Source organism: Notamacropus eugenii, chromosome 7 (assembly GCF_028372415.1).
Source record: "Notamacropus eugenii isolate mMacEug1 chromosome 7, mMacEug1.pri_v2, whole genome shotgun sequence".
Classification (NCBI taxonomy): Eukaryota; Metazoa; Chordata; class Mammalia; order Diprotodontia; family Macropodidae; genus Notamacropus; species Notamacropus eugenii.
The window spans coordinates 27,979,466-27,996,821 of record NC_092878.1 but is presented as its reverse complement, the minus strand read 5'-3'; the positions used below and the strand labels follow the sequence as shown (position 1 = coordinate 27,996,821).

At 43.0% G+C, this 17,356-nt stretch overlaps 1 protein-coding gene across 4 annotated transcripts in view; it reads right to left on the bottom strand.

The window, feature by feature from the left end:
- Positions 1-13,361, bottom strand: part of MAPKBP1 (mitogen-activated protein kinase binding protein 1) — an 83,808-nt gene extending 70,447 nt beyond the window's left edge. The window contains exons 1-2 of one of the 4 annotated variants that reach the window (XM_072623215.1): positions 13,067-13,361; positions 12,408-12,622 (exon numbers count right to left, since the gene is read on the bottom strand). In XM_072623215.1, coding sequence (XP_072479316.1) covers positions 12,408-12,524 — 117 coding nt within the window. In that variant the 5' untranslated portion in view covers positions 12,525-12,622; positions 13,067-13,361. The remainder of the gene's footprint in view (positions 1-12,407; positions 12,623-13,066) is intronic. The other 3 variants (XM_072623214.1, XM_072623213.1, XM_072623217.1) reach the window with 3 other exon arrangements.
- Between the last annotated feature and the right edge of the window lie 3,995 nt (positions 13,362-17,356).

Sequence of the window (17,356 nt, the reverse complement as noted above, 5' to 3'; positions counted from 1 at the left end):
TAATCCCACTACTTTTTAAATATAGCCTCCATTTGAATGTCACAACAACTCTGCGAGACAGGCAAGGCAGGTATCATTATCCCCATTTTACAGGTGAGGAAACAGAGGCTAGGGGTAGGGGGACAATTCAGTATGCAAATGGCGAAGTTGGGTCTAAAATGCAAATTTCCAAACTCCCTATTCAGCGCTCTGTTACGATAGGATGGAATCTTCTCATACATGAATCTTTTTTTTTTTTTTAATGCGTATTGATAACGCTGTCTGCCACCCTATTTTATCCTGCTGTTGGGCATCTACAAGGTAAAGCTGACTAAAGTAAAGAGAGATATTTTATCACTTAGAGAATGTCACAAATACCAGCCATAGCCAAAACTAAGCATAGGACAGAAAACAGGATATAGAATTACACAACTGAGAGCTAGAAGGGACCTCAGTAATGCCAATCTAGTCCAAGCCAGACCCAAAAGGAATTCGTATCAAAACACACCTGAGTGAAAAAAGGTCCTTCAGAGAGAGGGAACCCACCAGCCATTCTGGAAGCCCCTTCTACTATGATACAAATACACTAGTTGGGAAGTTTTTCTGATATCAAGCCTAAATTATCTCTTTGAAAATTGTACTCACTGTTCCTGATTCTATTATATAAGGCCTTCTTCTGCACACTAGAACAAAGCTATCACATTCCCCCTGAGCATTCTCTTCTCCAGGTTAAATACCCTCAGTTCCCTCCACTGACCCTCATGTATTCTGAACTTAAGGCCTTTTATTCTCCTGGCGGCCCTCCTCTGAACGCTTTCCAGTTTATCAATACCCTTCAGATAACTTAGCACCCACAAGCAAACACAATACTCCAGATGTGTTCTCTCTACAGCAGAGTACACAAGGCCTGCATTGAGAAGTTAAACCTCTACTGCAGTCGTTTTTAAGCTGTCACATCATGCTATGAAGAAGTCATACTTTACAGTCTACAAAGCCCCCCAGATCTTTTGTCAGAAAAACTGCTGCTTCACTATGCCACTTCCATCTGTACTTATAATTCTGTGCCTCCTAAAAAGCTACAAATCTTTTTGAAGGTAATATATGTATGTATGCATCATAAAAAAATGACAGATCTTTTAAGTACTGAAATAATATGCAAACTGGTATGCTGAAAAGCCAAAATTGTGTCATTTTATCTACTCAAGCTAACTGAAGTAGATTTTCGGTGAGGTAAATGAGAAGTGAATTATCTCCAAATAGGTTAACCAGGTATTTCTGTCACACTGCAGGAAGAAGACATCAAAAGAAAAAAATAAATTCAGATTCCTCAACTAGCAAGCTTCTTATATTGGACATACTTTTCAACCAAATAGTTACAGTTGTAAAGTATAATTTAAATAATTACATTCATGATTGTTTTTAACAAAATATTTCTTTTTAAGTGAATTTAGCTTTAAATATGAAATGTGGCTTGTCCTATTTTTTTTTAGTTTTTTTTACACCACAATGACTCTCCTACACCCTCTCACTGCCCCAAACCCTGTAACAAAGAGAAACATCTAAGCAAAACCAACCAGGCCTCACAGCCTGTTCCACATTCTCTGTCTATATTCTTCCACTTCTTTACTGAAAGGAAAAAAGAAAAATCGATCATCTGTTCTTTGGGACTGATTGGTCATTACAATTAATGAATCTGACTGCTTTTTAGTGTGATTCACTCTGATTTTTAAAACCAAAAAGTAAAACATTTCATTCAGTTCAATATGGGATACAAAAAAACACTGGGCTATGCTGACTCAGTATTCTCTTTGTTCATGCTGTTTATTCAAAGGTTGGAAGAAAACTTTTGACTTTTTTAAAGCTGACTTCTTAATTTAAATGCTAATTATTTCAAAAGAAGAAAACAGTTCTTCCTATACCTGCAAGAGCTATTGCTGTTAAAAGCTAAATTATTATTTCAATAGTCTTGGATCAATCCAGGTGTTTAAAATACTTCTATCAGTTTGCTGGTGTGGTTTTCTTTGAAAAGTTCATGAAAAATATTTTCTGAACCATTTACCCTTGGTCCTGGAATTCATTCTATAGTAGCTGCTATTACAAAAAAGATGTTAACCGTTCATCTTCAACAGTTAAGGTCCTGAGCACTGAGCACACTGGCAAGAAAATAGCTGGAAATAGGTCACTGCTATTTACAGACAAAAGAACTGAGAAATGAGTTTGGATACAGAAGAAGCTGTGCCAAAAAGCACTAACCTGTTATAATCAGAAGGCTGCGGGGGGGGGGGGGGGGGGGGGGGGGAATGCCCCCAGAGCAGGAAAATGTTCCCTGATAGTAAGGAAGCTAAAGGCAAGGGGGAGAAAGGTGGCTTACGACCCCACTGAAAACCTCCCAAAGAAATCAGAGAGAAAGACCTGGGCCCAGACACCACGGTCACGGCTTGAAGGCAGAACACAGTCCTTCCTCTCCAGGTTCCCTTCCCATCCCCAGCCAACAGTAAAGAGAGTGAACCAAGAGCCTGTTCTGCCTGAAGCTGCAAGCTCAGAGCCCAGCTTCTCCCAGTTTTAGCACCAGCGGCACACCTGGACAGAAGAGCTAGTTGAGTTCCAAGCCAAAAGCTACCAGGAGAGTCTTCAAGAAATAGCTGACATGAAGACTTCAGAGGCCTAATGAGAGCCCGAGGAGAAGACAACAAGAAGGCCCTAGTCTAGACAGGCGAATGCAGTTACCACACTGGCTGCTTCCATGCTTACCCCTATGCTAGGCAGGGCACCCTCTAGCACCCTCCAGACCTTCCTGGTTCTGGCGTACCCTGAAGCTGAGCCATAGGAGAGGTACCTGAGAGACCCACACTCCTGGCTCATGAGTCAAAAAAAATCTCCACCTAGGGAGGACAGGGAAAATCCTCTTACCATCCCTATACTCTGACTGGAGTAAATGAAACAAATGAAACCCAAACTTCAAGTCTGATGAGGCAAAGAACACTATAAGCAGCCCAAAGGACAAGGAGGCAGGCAGTGTAGTTAGTGCTCCTTTTCCTACTCCCTGAAACCCCAACAATCAACGCTCACATCACCCTTGGCGTGAGGTACTTCGGCTCCAGTTTCCTCTATGGAAAATATCTGCTGTTTGGACACAATTTATGTCTCACAGGAATTAAAATGGAAGCTCTGTGCTCTGTCCTGGGCACGAGCAGAGACAGAGGAAGGAGGAAGGCAGGAGAGGACCAGAGAAGGAGAAGGGCAGAGAGACCCTGGGGGGGTTGGGGGGAGGGAGTGCTCTACTTCCAGCCTGGCTACTGAGTGAGGGGCAGGAGAGTTTTCAATGACCAAGGTACACACCAACCACGACTTCTGTCCATATTCTTAAGACAGAGAAACAGCAACTGGTTGTGGTTTATGGTCAGCTGGAAATCACACAGCTGCACCATGTCAGTGTTGGTCTCCAGTGCCCACACACTCCACACAAAACCTAGCAGGCTACACAGGACTAGAAGTGGGGTATTTATTAACTCAGGAAGACAAGGAGTTGGGGGGAGGGTGGAGAAAACTGGTTAGAGAGATTAATAAATAGCAAATAATTGCTTAAAAAGATCACTTATAAATAATTGCTTGTAAAAGATCGAAGATAACTTTTCTTTATTTTTCTTGGGGTTTTTTGGTTTGTTTTCTTTCATAGCATGACTTCCATGTAAACATGTTTTGCATGACTACACATGTTTAACTTACATCAAATTGCTTGCCTTCTCAATGAGGGAAAGAGCGGAAGAAGGGAGAGAATGTGGAACTCAAAATTTGAAAAGAGAATGTTAACATTGTTTTTACATGTAATTGTAATTGGGAAAAAAACATTAAATTTTTAAAAACTAATAAAAACCATCTTTTAAGAGGTAATGACAACAAAAAGGGAGAGTAGATTAATCAAGTTGCTGCCTGGATTCTTCAAATTCTGCTTGGCAACAGGATATTAGAACCAGAAACTGCATCTACTTCACCAAAGAGGGATTAGGGAATCAAGTAACATCAGCTATTTTGGTGATTGGTACCAGGACCTGCACAGATAGGTCTGCAACTTTTGAAGTCAATTCCTTCAATGAAAATTTATTAAGTTCCTATTACATGCAAAACATTATGCTGGCCATGAGGGGGGATAAAAAAAAAAAAGATTAAGTCAATTCCTGGTATCATGGAACTCTCTCACAGGCAAATATCCATGTATGAATGATACATGAAGTGCACTGAAAGATGCAAATGAAACATAAGGTAAGGTCTAGGGTAAGAAAAAGACCATAGCTAACCTTTCCTTCCCCTTATCCCATACAGCAAAATTCTTGTTCTCACTGCCCTTCTCCTACCACTCACACACACACATACACAAGGTAAACTAGGTGATTTGTTTTCAGAACAGAGATATGTCCATGTAGACTCGTGTTCTCCAGAAAGTGACAGTAATTCCAATATGCCCATCTGGGGCCCTAGAAATTCAGACCTCACAGAGGAGAACTGGGAACCTGGCCAGGGCACTTTAAGATAACCAGATGAAAGGAAGTTAGGTAGTCTAAGGGACTCAAGTGTGAAGTGATTTTTTTCCTAAAGCACAGGTCTTTACCCCCATGCTGAATAAAACCCAATGGTTCCTTATTACTTCCAGGATCAAAGATGAAGTCTTCTCTTTGGCATTTAAGGCCCCTTCTCATTTGAATCTTCTTTCAAATCCTCTCCTCCATGCACTCTACAACCTAGCAACATTGGTCTACTTGAACACTTTGGCTCTCTTTTCCATCCTTGGGTACTGGCTATCTCTGTCTGCCTGGAACACTCCCTTCTCACTTCCACCTCTGTACAGCCTTGGCTTCCTTCACCACCTAGCTTAAATGCCACCTTCTGCAGCCTCCTAAGCCACTTAAGCCTTCCTCTCTAAGGTTACCTTCCTTTTACTCTGCACACGTACCTATTTGTTTACATGTTGTTTCTCCCATTAGAATGTAAGCTCCTCAAAGAAGGGCATGTTTTTGTGTTTTTGCCTTTCTTTAGATCCCTAGTGCTTAGTACCATGCCTGATAAATAAATGCTTGTTTACTGTTTGATGTTCAAATCTAGGAGTACATAGAAGCCTTCAGTATCAACTATGTGTGCCAGAATTTCTAAGAAAGAAGACTGCAAGACCAGAACTTAATCATCAAGTACCATGAAAGAGCACAAGAACTTCAAGTGAAGGGCTAGGAAAGGAACAAGGGAGACAAATAACAAAATATTCAACTTCACTCCAACCTTGGAGGGGAAGATATGGGTCAGCAGGGTAAATACAATGACTGAAGGTGAAAGGGAAAGAAAGAATTATAGAAGCTCTCTCTGAAATGAAAAGGATAGAATTTATTGCTTAGATGGCAAAAAGAAGTTAGCCAATACCCCAAGTGCATTCTTTAAATGTCCTTCAATACCAGGGGAAAATATTGTGGCCAATCCAGTAATGAAGACCTTGCTGATAGAGTCATTGGCAAAAAGTAAACCAAAACTTGGAAAATCTGAACATATGAAAATACCCACACAAGATCCTGTTTCATACATTCACCACTTTTCTAAGAGGGAGAAGTGAGAGGATAGGGTTAGAATGAAAAACAATATGCATACTTCTTAGATCTTCCCCTAATATCCTACTCTGAAACATAACAGTATTCCGATTTTGGGCTATGCAAGTAGAACAAAAGTTCTGGCAGGTTCCTACAAAGCTGAAAAGGATGAGGATTAGTCCAATGACAGACCTTATGTCTGTAATCTGTGAACTAGCCTACCTAAATGTGGTGGAATTGATTTCCAAGTGACAGTTTTTTCTCATACCTAAACTCATAAAGTCCAAATCACGGGTGACGAACCTGTGGCCTTAAGGTCACATGTGGACTTCTAGGTCCTTTTGACTGAGTCCAAGTTTTACTGAACAAATCCATTTATTAAGGGGACTTGTGTGAAGTTTGGATTCAGTCAAAGGGACACACTTAAGGACCTAGAAGGTCACGTGTGGCCTCAGGGCCCCAGGTTCTCCACCCCTAGTCTAAATTATAGAGAGGTTATGATCTGCTTCAGTGGAAGGATTAACCACATCAATAAGTTCATGAAACCAAGCATTAATTTGGCAGCTGAAGTCTGAATACAGATACAAATGTGAATGCAAACTTCCACAAAGATAATCCTACATCCAAGATGCTAAGAACTGTGCTATTAAGAAAGGAGACAAAGAATCTAGGAATGCCAAGTAACAGATTATGGCACCTGGAGAAATAGGGCAAATGACACGGAGCAAGTCAAATTTAGAATACGCATACATAGCACTTCACTTTTTTCTATCACAATTACTGTCTAACCATGAAATGAAACCAAGATATACTTTATGGACAGATATAAAGACAGGATCCCTCGGAAGGTTGTTTGGAATTAACACAAGTCCTGAATTTCAAGCCTACAGCAGTTTTCCAAACACAGGTAGTGATAACAGCAATAAGTCTAGCTTTGGACTAATTGGGGAGAGCATAGAGATCTAGATAAATGACCTTACCTCTGCTAACATTTTCATGAGTAAGAAAATAAAAATGTAGGTGTAGGTAACCAATGGGAGAGTGAAATATCAGTGGTCCCCAAAGATATTAGAAATCTCCCAACAGGAAAGAAAACTGTGACACAGAATGACCCCTAGCACTTGTCCTAATTTACAGTGGGGAATCTGGAAAAGAGTGATGCAGTTAATTCCTAATGTGATAGAAGCCAGCAGACCAAGGAAGGATTTATAAGCCAATTTGTGACTCTACATGTCTGTGCTATTTTAGGCAGTGGAGGAAAAGGTATTAAGTCCTAATGAAATGAAAGGAACTTCCCAAATCTGCAGAGATTCATTCTAAAGGCTAATCTAGACATCAATTAAATGGTCAGGAAACAATTTCCATTTTATAATATCTGTTCTGAAGAGGTTAAAATAGTCTACAAATAAATACTGGACTTTTTTCACTGACCTAGTGAAGCAAATATACGTTCAAAGATGAGAAAGGGCTTGTCAAGGTCACATACAGAAGAAATTCATAGTCAGAGCTGCTAGCAACAAGGGTCTCAATTTTGTCTCCTGTTCTAGTTCACAGAGCAAAAAGGCACAGGAATGGGCCCTCAGTTTTAGACAGAGAAAACTACCAATTTTTCTATGAGTCCCAAGGGAATTGGGTAGTAGAGCAATGACTGAATGAGCATGGTGAAAAGTGAACCTAACCAAAGGAATTATTGCAGAGTTCATTATTCCTATCCGCCCAGGAAGCTTTTGCTGAATTATTAAAGCTCCTAGTGCCAGATCTGAATCTAGGTCATTCAAAGTCAAATGACCATCACATCCTTTAGACCAAGAGTTCTTAACTGGGGGTCCACTGATACATTTTAGAGGGTCTGTGAATTTGGGTGGAGGAAAAAATTACATCTTTATTTCCACTAATCTTTTGTTCAGAGGGGAAAAGAGAAAGGAATAAGCATTGATTAAGCTTCTACTACATGTCAGGAACTGTGCTAAGCACTTTACAAATATTATCTTATTTGATCCTCACAACAATCCTGTGGGGTAGGTACTTATAATCCCCATTTTATGGCTGAGGAAATTAAGGCAGACAGAGGTTAAGTGACTTGCCCTGGGTAGCTGGATTTGAACTCAGGTCTTCCTAACCTCAGGCCCAACACTCCACCACTGTGCCACCTAGCTGCCTCAGAAAAGGGGTTTAGGGGTTTTACCAGACTGTCAAAGGGGTCTATGACACAAAAAAGGTTAAGAACTCTTGCTTCAAGACCTATCACTGTATAGGGGTTTTCCAGGATAGTTACATTCATGCCCTGAAGAACAAATGCCGGGAGATACAGTGTGGCACAGTGAACAGTACTGACTGTGAAGTCAGAAGCCCCGGTTTAAATCTTATCACTAACACCGATTAGCTGTGTGATCAATCAAGTCACTTAATCCCTCTTTGTCTGTAAAATAAAGCTGTTGGACTCAATAACCCTTAAGGTCACTGAGCTCTAGCTCTGAATCTATGATCCCAAGGGGTTAATAATATCTACCTAAAATATCTACCTTCTAGGTTGGTATAAGGGTCAAATGAGGATAGTATACATAAAGTGCTCTGCAAACTAAAATTTTATATAGTATCATTCTGATACCTCAGAGACGACATAATACTGATACGGGTACTCAAAAAGAAAAGGGTTCTTACTGAGAAGACCCACTACAGAAACTCCAAATATGGATATGGTGATAAACTAATAACATGCAGAGCCCAGCCATCCAGGACGTTGGCAAGAACTCTGAAGATTAGAAAGCTTCCATCACCAGAGAGCAGCAAGATTCCAGAGTCTGTAATCAAATAACCTAAATAACGGTATTTCAGCCTTTCTTCTCAATGAAACCCTCAAACCCTTTGTGAAGATGTGACTTGGTTTAAATACCACCCTATAACTCTGGGAATATTAATATATAATGAAAAGGTGAGGTTTGGTGCTTCAGGGGATCTTACTTAATTTTCTTATCTCCAGGAGGGATAGCATTTAACTCAAGAATAGTTTTTTTACACACTGCTCTTCTCTGTATACTCCACACGACAACCTGATCAGAACAGACATTCAAAAAACTTGTTCAAGTGAATGTTCTAAAATCTGAAACTCATTATACCCCAAAGTGAATTCATCCTCTTCTACCCTAAACAAATGTCCTTATCCAATTCTTTTATGCTACACAACAGCACCTAGGCTCTCTTGGTTCACATTCTTGAATAAAGTTTTTCATTCCTCACCTCCAAACCACATGAAAGTATGCAGACCTTTCTGTGGAATGCTTCTTAGATCCTTTCTTTCCATTTTTACACTCAGCAATCTCTATCTAGCAAATCCTAGTTATTTTACACCTGGATTAGTAAAAAAAAAAAAGATTTTCTAACCATCTCCCTTCCCTCAAATACTATTTTTATTATATCATACAAATAGCCATGATCTACTGTCTCCAATTCCCTACTGGAAAAGTGGGGAACCTTTTTTCACTGGAGAGACAAAAGTAGTTACAAAAAGTCTCCTTCAGGCCAGCACCCTATGTAATTATACGCACAATAATCAAAATTTCAAATTCTATTTGTCTAGATACGTATGGAATAAGATGGTACTGAGGGTCACCCAAAGGAAGGTTTCCCATCCCTGCCCTATTGAACAATATTTAATGTTCCACGTTGGGGAAGTCTAGAAGGGTCCTCTACTCAAGCCCAAGCAGGCTCCTCCCCACAAGGTCATCAATTTCATTTTTCCATTACTCTCCTACAAAGATGCTCCCCTCCTCTTGAGCTGATCTTGTCGTTCCATACTTTGTTCTGGACACAGTTTTCCTTTCTTCTTGAACCAGTGTCTTCCCTTTATCAACCAATATCCTCCATCTCCACACAATCTTTTTCCAAACTCATTCTCCTTGAAGAACCTTGCCATGTTTAATATTACCTAGCTTCCATTTCTCTTATTATCCCTCCAACCCACAGACTGCATTCATTTGCATTACCTGGCACAACTAATACATCTGAAGCCACTTTCATAAACTCTCTCTAGAGTGTCTTGTCTTCCTGACGAAATTGGAAGCACTGAGGACGGGGGCTCCTAGGTCTTCTATTCCTCTCAATAACACTTTCCAGAGCTCCTATTACAGTGCAAGAAATTTGGTGTCCAGGGGTGGGGAATCCATGGCCCTTGAGGTCCCCAGGTGTGGTCCTTTGACTGAATCCAAACTTCACAAAACTTGAGGACCTAGAGGACCACACGTGGCCTTGAGGCCGCAAGTTGCCCACCCCTTGGTAGGCACTCATAAGTCTGACTGACTGAGCCCAATTAGCTAAATAGATAACTTAACTGAGAATATCAAAGTCTTCAGTTCTAATTCACATTATAATACTAACTCTGAAACTGTGAAGACTTTTCAGCTTTTGGAAGCTTCTACAGGACCCACACAGGTTTCGCCAGAGTGGAACCACTGCTTGGCATCTCAGCTTTCTGGTCAAAGAAAACTCAGGAGCAGGTAGCAATATTGATTCTTTCATATACTGAATACTCTGTATTTAGGTGGGTCCAGGGACCAGAAAAAGATTCCCTAGTTGGATCTGCTTCCACAGTTGATTATATTCAAGTTTCAAATAAAAGTACATCCCTAGATTCTGCTAGAGATAGAATAAGTCCACAAGAAGTTACATCTATATTGCACTGGCTCTTCTGTTCACTCACTAATTTTTACCAGCCCGTGGGCTGACTATTTCTCTAGAATGCAAATAAGCCCAGATAGGAAACAGAGACTGGTCTCCTTCAGAATTTATTTCAAAATCATTTAAAATCCCACTTGGGCTGGCCTATGCTATGCTACAAAATGGCTATTGTCACTACGTTACCAGGGAAGCAACATATGGATAGTATATTTCTTCTCACCTTGAAAAGATGACAGTATAGGGTCCCATTATTTCCATCTTTAAATTCCATTTTAGAACTAATCCCACAAGCACCCTGAGAGTGCCCCCTTGAAAACTCCAGGATTTTGGAAGCTGTTTGGATAATCAGGAAACTCCCAAAATAAATATAGGGTTCCTAGTCAAATTTTTAAAAAGGTCTTAAGCACTGCCTGAGTTAAAAGGGTGCTTTTTATCCTCAAACTAGCGGATGGACCCTAGTCTTCAGGAATATGGTCATATAAAAGCAGCTGCTATTCTTTTACACACTAAAGACCTTTCCTAGAATCCCTGCTTACTTAGATCACAACTTCACTCTTTTTGGTCAAAGGGGCACAAACTTTACTAAAGTCTTTGCATCATTGAAACATGGGTTTCCAAGATCTGTATTAAATTCTCCCTGAATCAGAAAGCTGCAGCTTCCACAGAACTTTCTAGGTTCTACAGCAAAAATGGAACAAGCATCACACCACTTGCTGACTAAGCTCCCTTTATAAAGTCCTCCAAATTCCACCATTATCAGCCATCACATTCGGGCTAGAGACACATTTATAAATGTTGATCATTTCCAAGCTACCTGACTCAGATCTACACAGCATTTTTAAGGATAACCCAACATTCATAAAAAATCCAATCTAGATAAGTAAGTCAACAAGATCATAAGACCACAGAGCTAGAACTAGAAGAGACCTCAGAAAACATCTCGTTCAACCCCTTCAATTTACACATATGGATACTGAGGCTTAAGGAAGTGTAAGTGATTGAGTCAAAGGTCCCACAAAGTTGAGTCAGTAGGGATCAAATCTATATTTATACCAACTACAGCAAACTGCACGGAGGGCTACAAATCCCTGAACTACAGCAGCATGGAAACCTGGGGTCAGTTTCAATCCAGGGCAGTTTCTTTGCTAGAATACAGTGGGTTGTTTACCCACTGACTAAGTCCAAGTAAGGTTCTCCTGAGGCACAGGGATCTGAACAGAGCTCTCTTAAAACTCTACCACACTGGATAGTAGAGCACTAAATCACTGGCTGCCAGGTTTGCTCAACCAATGAAGAGATGCAGGCAAAGCAATAAAATGTAGCTGTCTCAAAACGACTCTCCCTGTGGCAAGTCCTGTACTTCACAGAGCTGTTGTGTTTACAGGACTAATAACACACAAAAACCTAATCTGATCCGGGGAATTGAAGCTCTGGTTTCCCTCAGGGATCAAACTTCACTCTACTTTGGCCTTCCCAAGATTGTGGAGTCCAGCAAATGTGTCCAGCACATGAACCAGAACGCAAAAAAACCCAAAAACACCAGAAGAAATGGAAAGGACTAACTTCAAGGCTGAACTCCCAAGATCCTTTTACAGCCAGAGATGTTGCCCATTCGGCACCGTCCCTCCTCCAGGCTTTGAAATGAAATAATTACTATACTTTGATGGTAAGAAGAGCAAGGGGGCTACCTCCAGTTTCTGATGGGCATCAACTTCATTATGCCAGCAGAAACCAGGCAGACCCCTTAACTTTTTCCTCTTGTTCATAATTTCTAATAAAAGCTGACCAGTTTTGTTCATGCTTTAGCATAAATAAATCTGCCCAGAGCTCTGGGGATGTTACCCAGGAGAGCACCTGAAATCCAAGCCAAACCCCCAGGCTAAATGTTTCCATAATCCTCTTCCTGCTCCACGAATTCTCACCTGCTCCTCAGCAGCCCTCTGGGAGGACTCAGCATTAGTCACAACCCTGTTTCTAAACAGGCACACAAGCTACCCACGTCCCCTCCCAGGAAGGGAAACTGAGTCACAACAGGGCCAGTAGCTTACCCAAGCATGATCAATCTGTGGAGAGGCTATGACTGGAAATCAGGGAAATTACCCCACTTAAGTGTTCTGATCCCTTCAGTCTCACGGCCTGCCCCCCGCCCCGGACCCCCCAAGCTCCACCAAGGGAACCGAATCTCACCTTGGTGCTGATGTCCTCCCTCCGGGTGCCAGCCTTGCTCCTGCGCAGTTTTATGGAGGGGGACCTGAGCAGGTTCTTGATCCGGCTGGTTATGGTGGAGCCCTCCACAGACATCATGGCGAGGGACCCCAAAGGGCGCAGGGGCTCAGGCGGATCCCCGGCCTCGGCACGCGCTCCTCATTCCATGGGGTCTTCCGATCTGCCCCAGCACCGACCTAGACGGGAGGGAGTCACTACATCAGCCCGGCCCGGCCCAGGCTCCGAGGTTCTTTCCGGGCTACCCCCCGGGCCCCCCCGGGCTGCTCACACGGCCAGGAACGACGACCGGGAGGGGAAGGGGAGAAGCCCCGAAATCGGCGGGTGGGGAGGGGCGAGACGTCAGGCCCACCCTCCGTCCGCGCGATCCGGGGGCGCGGGGGGACTGGCCCGGAGGGAGCGGGGAGATTCCCTCCAATGTTCCCATGGCAACGCGCGGCAGGGGGTGGCCTGAGGGGGCAGCGGAGCCGGGAGCCACAGCCGGGAGACCCCGGTCCCAGCCGCTCTCACCTCGGTCTCCACTTTCCACCCCCCCTCCGCCCCCTCCCCCAGGCTTCTCCAAAATCTCCGGCCTCCGGTCCTCCGCGCCACACACACACCCCCCGTCCGGGGCCCCGCCTCACCAGCCCCGGGAGCCGGAGACCGTCCGGTTCGCAGGTCCCCCGGGCATCGCGCTTGCAACTCCAGCTTCGCCGCAACTGCGGCTCCAGGCAGCTACGGCGGCACGGACGGCTCAAAACGCGAACGACGGCCGCGGCCGCGACTCCCTCCGAGGGTTAGGAGGCCGGCCGGCCGAGCAGGGGCGGAGCCAGCGGGGAGAGGGGAGGAGCCAGCGGGGAGAGGCGGGGCCACCGGGAGAGGGGAGGAGCCAACGGGGAGAGGCAAGGAGCCAGCGGGGAGAGGGGAGGAGCCAGCGGGGAGAGGCGGGGCCACCGGGAGAGGGGAGGAGCCAACGGGGAGAGGCAAGGAGCCAGCGGGGAGAGGGGAGGAGCCAACGGGGAGAGGCGGGGCCACAGGGAGGGGGGAGGAGCCAACGGGGAGAGGCAAGGAGCCAGCGGGGAGAGGGGAGGAGCCAACGGGGAGAGGCGGGGCCAGCGGGAGAGGCCCGGTCTTCCCCAGGACGGGGAGGAGAGGGAGGAGTGGCAGAAGCGGAGTTGGAGAGAAGAGGCTTGAAAGGGCAGAGGAGAGAGACTGGACCCGGGAGGAACGTGAACGAACCGATCCTGGGGAGTCTGGCATCGGAGAATGCGAGAGTGGGAAGGGCCCTTAAAAGTCCATCTGGGCACATGCTCTTATTTTTATAGGGAAGGAAACAGGCCTAGGGACGTAGGTGGGTCCGTCTGGGATCTGAACGATACGCCCTGCTGGGCACTGAGGTCCGTTAGCTTACACGTAGGACCCACCTCCCCTCTTCCCCTCACCACCCGCGAAGAATGCCGCGCGTGGAGGGGCAGAACTGGTCCCCAGGCGCGGAAGAAGCTGAAACTGGGCGTCCAGTTGCCAAAGGGAGCTTCGTGGAGTCCTTGGCTTCTGGCCTGGGGGGCTCAGTCTTAGTGGGCACGGAGGAGGTTCCGCACCCCGCGTGTCTTGTCCTTAGATTTACAAGAGCTGTTTCCCTGTCTCCAATCACCTGTGGCTGGCTGGGAGATTTAATTGTCCTACCCAACTACCTAGATAGGCCTGGATCAGTCTAGGGGTCCCTGTACCTAGAACTTGGCAGGGAGAGGGTACAAGGACTGGCCAACAAAAAAAAGAATGCTATTAGGCCCTGCTAGGCTGCTTCCTCTTCTCCTTCTCATAAGATTTACTCTAGGCAAAATTAATCACGATTTGGTTTCAGAGGTTCCAAAGTGGGTGATACTGCTTCTCTATGGGCACTGGAACGATCCTGGGAGGGGGCAGTAGCAGCAGTTGGGGGGGAGGGGTAAGTAAAAGTAAAGGGGCTGTGGAAGCTTAAGGAAAGAAGAAAATTTTGAAAAACCTTTCGTCCATGTTTCCTCTGTTGTGTAATAGTTAAAGTTGTAGTGATTACATTATTTTCCAAATAAACACACAAAATTCAAGTTATAACCTCTCAGTCATCAAATCCTTTGACAGGTCTTAACAAGCAAGTGTTGGCAGGTGAGGGTATCATGAATTGTCCCAGAAGTGAGCATATGCATTGGCAGGAATATGTGCATGTAATGACTAGTTTTTAATACTATTATATAGTTCATCAAAATTTCTATGCAGGAAAACCCCACAAATTTACAATAAATTATTAAATTTAAGATGCATCATTTTTAAAACAATTATTTTATATTTTTTGAATTGATGCAATTTTTTTTAGAAAACCATTAAAGGATTAAAGAAAGTAGATTTTTAGGGCAATGCTGAGTTTTTTCATTTTTTTTAAAGGGAGCAGTGGGTCAAAAAAGTTTGGGAACCTCAGAGTTAAATCAAGGAACACGCATTTATTAAGCATATTATATGCCAAGTACTGGATTGAAGACAAAAGGAAAAGGGAGGGGATCATATGGATAGATGGCGTCATGGAAACAACAAACATGAACTTGGACAGACTTCAAGAGAAGGGCCTGGTATGTTATGGTCTGTGGGAGTCACAGAGAGTCAACAGGATTGAACAGCAACATGTCAAGTATGGAGATAAAAACCAAATATAAACACAAAAGAGAGACAATAGAGAAGCTGGTCAGTGAGCCAGGAAGACCTGCCTCTGTCATACTGGTGATGTGACCCAAGAGCAAGTCCATGTCTCCCCTGCTCTCTCAGACTATCAGTTGTAGAGGAGACTTCCTAAAGAAGGCAGCACTTGAAGGAAATTAGATTCCTTAAAGTTTGAAGTAAGGATGAAAAACCAAAGGCATTTATTAAACACTTTACTTTGTTCCAAGCACTGAGCGAAGCCCTCAAGGAAACAAATTTTAATGGAAGAAGTAACAAACACAGGAAAGTGTTGACAAGGGAGGGACTTTTTGGTACGGAAACTATAGGGATGGTACATGGAGACATGAGGGAGTAGATTGATATACCCTTTCTAGGAGTAATAATGAGTTGATTTGCTTTTCATTCCAGAATTGGTAAAGTGAGGCAAGATTGCCTGTCCTAGACATAGTGGGCAATTGAGGCAACCACCAACTAGCAATCACTCTCCAAGGCAAGAGATCCAGGCACGAAAGGATCAAGTCCTTCAGGGTTTGATTTCTGAGCTGGACTACATGGTGGCCTGCATATTGGCCTAGGGAGTAAAGTAAATGGAAGGCATTCCAGGAATAGTCTGTAAAGGCACAGAAAGAGATGGAATGGTGTATCTAGGAAATATAGAAGTAATATTTTTTGGTTGAAGTGGAGAGTTTGTAAAGAGGGACAGGAATTGTCTGGAAAGAATATGGATGTATAGGAAACTCACCATATTTTAAAAAGATATGGTCAGAAGATGCTAAATAGGAAGGCAGCAGAATAAATATAAGATCATGGCATAGCATGGTCCCATAAAGTCCTAGTAGTAGTGTTCAATCTCAGAATGAGCTGAGGCAGGTTCAAAAAGATAAAGAGAGCAAAAAGATGAGAGTTTTTTGCTTATTTTTTTAAATAACTATTGTAGAGAAAGAGGAAGTATAGTGGGTAAGACTTCTGGTTGGGGTGGATGGGAACTGACAACAAAAGTAGAGCTACTCAATACTTCTTTTGTTTATCTGCTAAGTAGAACGATCTTTGTACTGGAAATAACAAAACAAAAAAACTAACCAAAAGCTGATACCCATGGGGATAGAGTAAAAGGTCTGGAATATATGAATTACATATTCAGGTACTGAAAGAATTGGTGGATGTGATTTCTGAAGCATCATGGAAAACAGGAGAAGGTACCATGGCCTGAGAGAAAGGCAAATGCCTTGATTTAAAAAAAAAAAAAAAGTTGAGAATAGTCACTATGTACCAGTGAACTTGACTTCAGTTACTGGGAAAAATATAAAACAAAAAGATGTTTAATGAAAATCCAGAAAAGGAAGCAGTGATTACAAAGAGTTAATGTGGCTTTAAGGTGATGCCAAATTAATTTCCTTTTTTTATGCTGTTTCTAAACTTATGGGCAGCTAGGTGGAGCAAAGGATGGAATCCTAGTACAAATCCAGTCTCAGCTGTGTGATCCCAGGCAACCTATTTATTCCTGTTTGCTTCAGTTTCTCATCTATAAAGTGAGCTGGAGAAGAAAATGGCAAACCACTCCAGTATTTCTGCCAGAAAAAAAACCAACTCCCTAAAACAAATAGGGGAATGAAGACAGACATGACTGAATGTGTGAGTACGTGTGTAGTTAGTTTATTTACCAAGTCTTAACTCAAATATTTCACAAAGAAACAAAACACCTCATATTATTTTTTGGGGAGAAAATGGAAAGATTAATCAATAAAACAACGAGATGGATTCAGAACAGATTAAATGGCTGGATTCAAACCACAGTCAATAATAGTCAAATACCTACTTGGTAGGAAGTCTAGTGGAGTGCCCTAGGGTTATGTGTTTGCCCCTATGCTGTTTAACATTCTTATCAATGACTGTTTAAGGTAGAGAGATGGAATGGTTGTTAAATTTGAAGATGAAACAAAGTTGGGGTTCATTAACAAATTGGTTGACTGTCACATCCAAAAGATCTTGTAAGTGTAAAGTTTTACCATTGGTTCAAATTTCAACACGAATATAGGATAGGGATAGCCTGAAAAAAAGGTTGAGATGTTTTAATGCACTGCTAATATGAGTCAACACTATGATGTGGCAGCAAAAACGCTAATGTAATCTTAGGCTTAACGAGCATAGCTGTCAGTCATAAGGAGGTGATTTTTTTCCCCATACCTTGCTCTGCTCAGACCACATCTATAGTTTATGATCACTCCTGGGGATGACAGTTGAAGAAT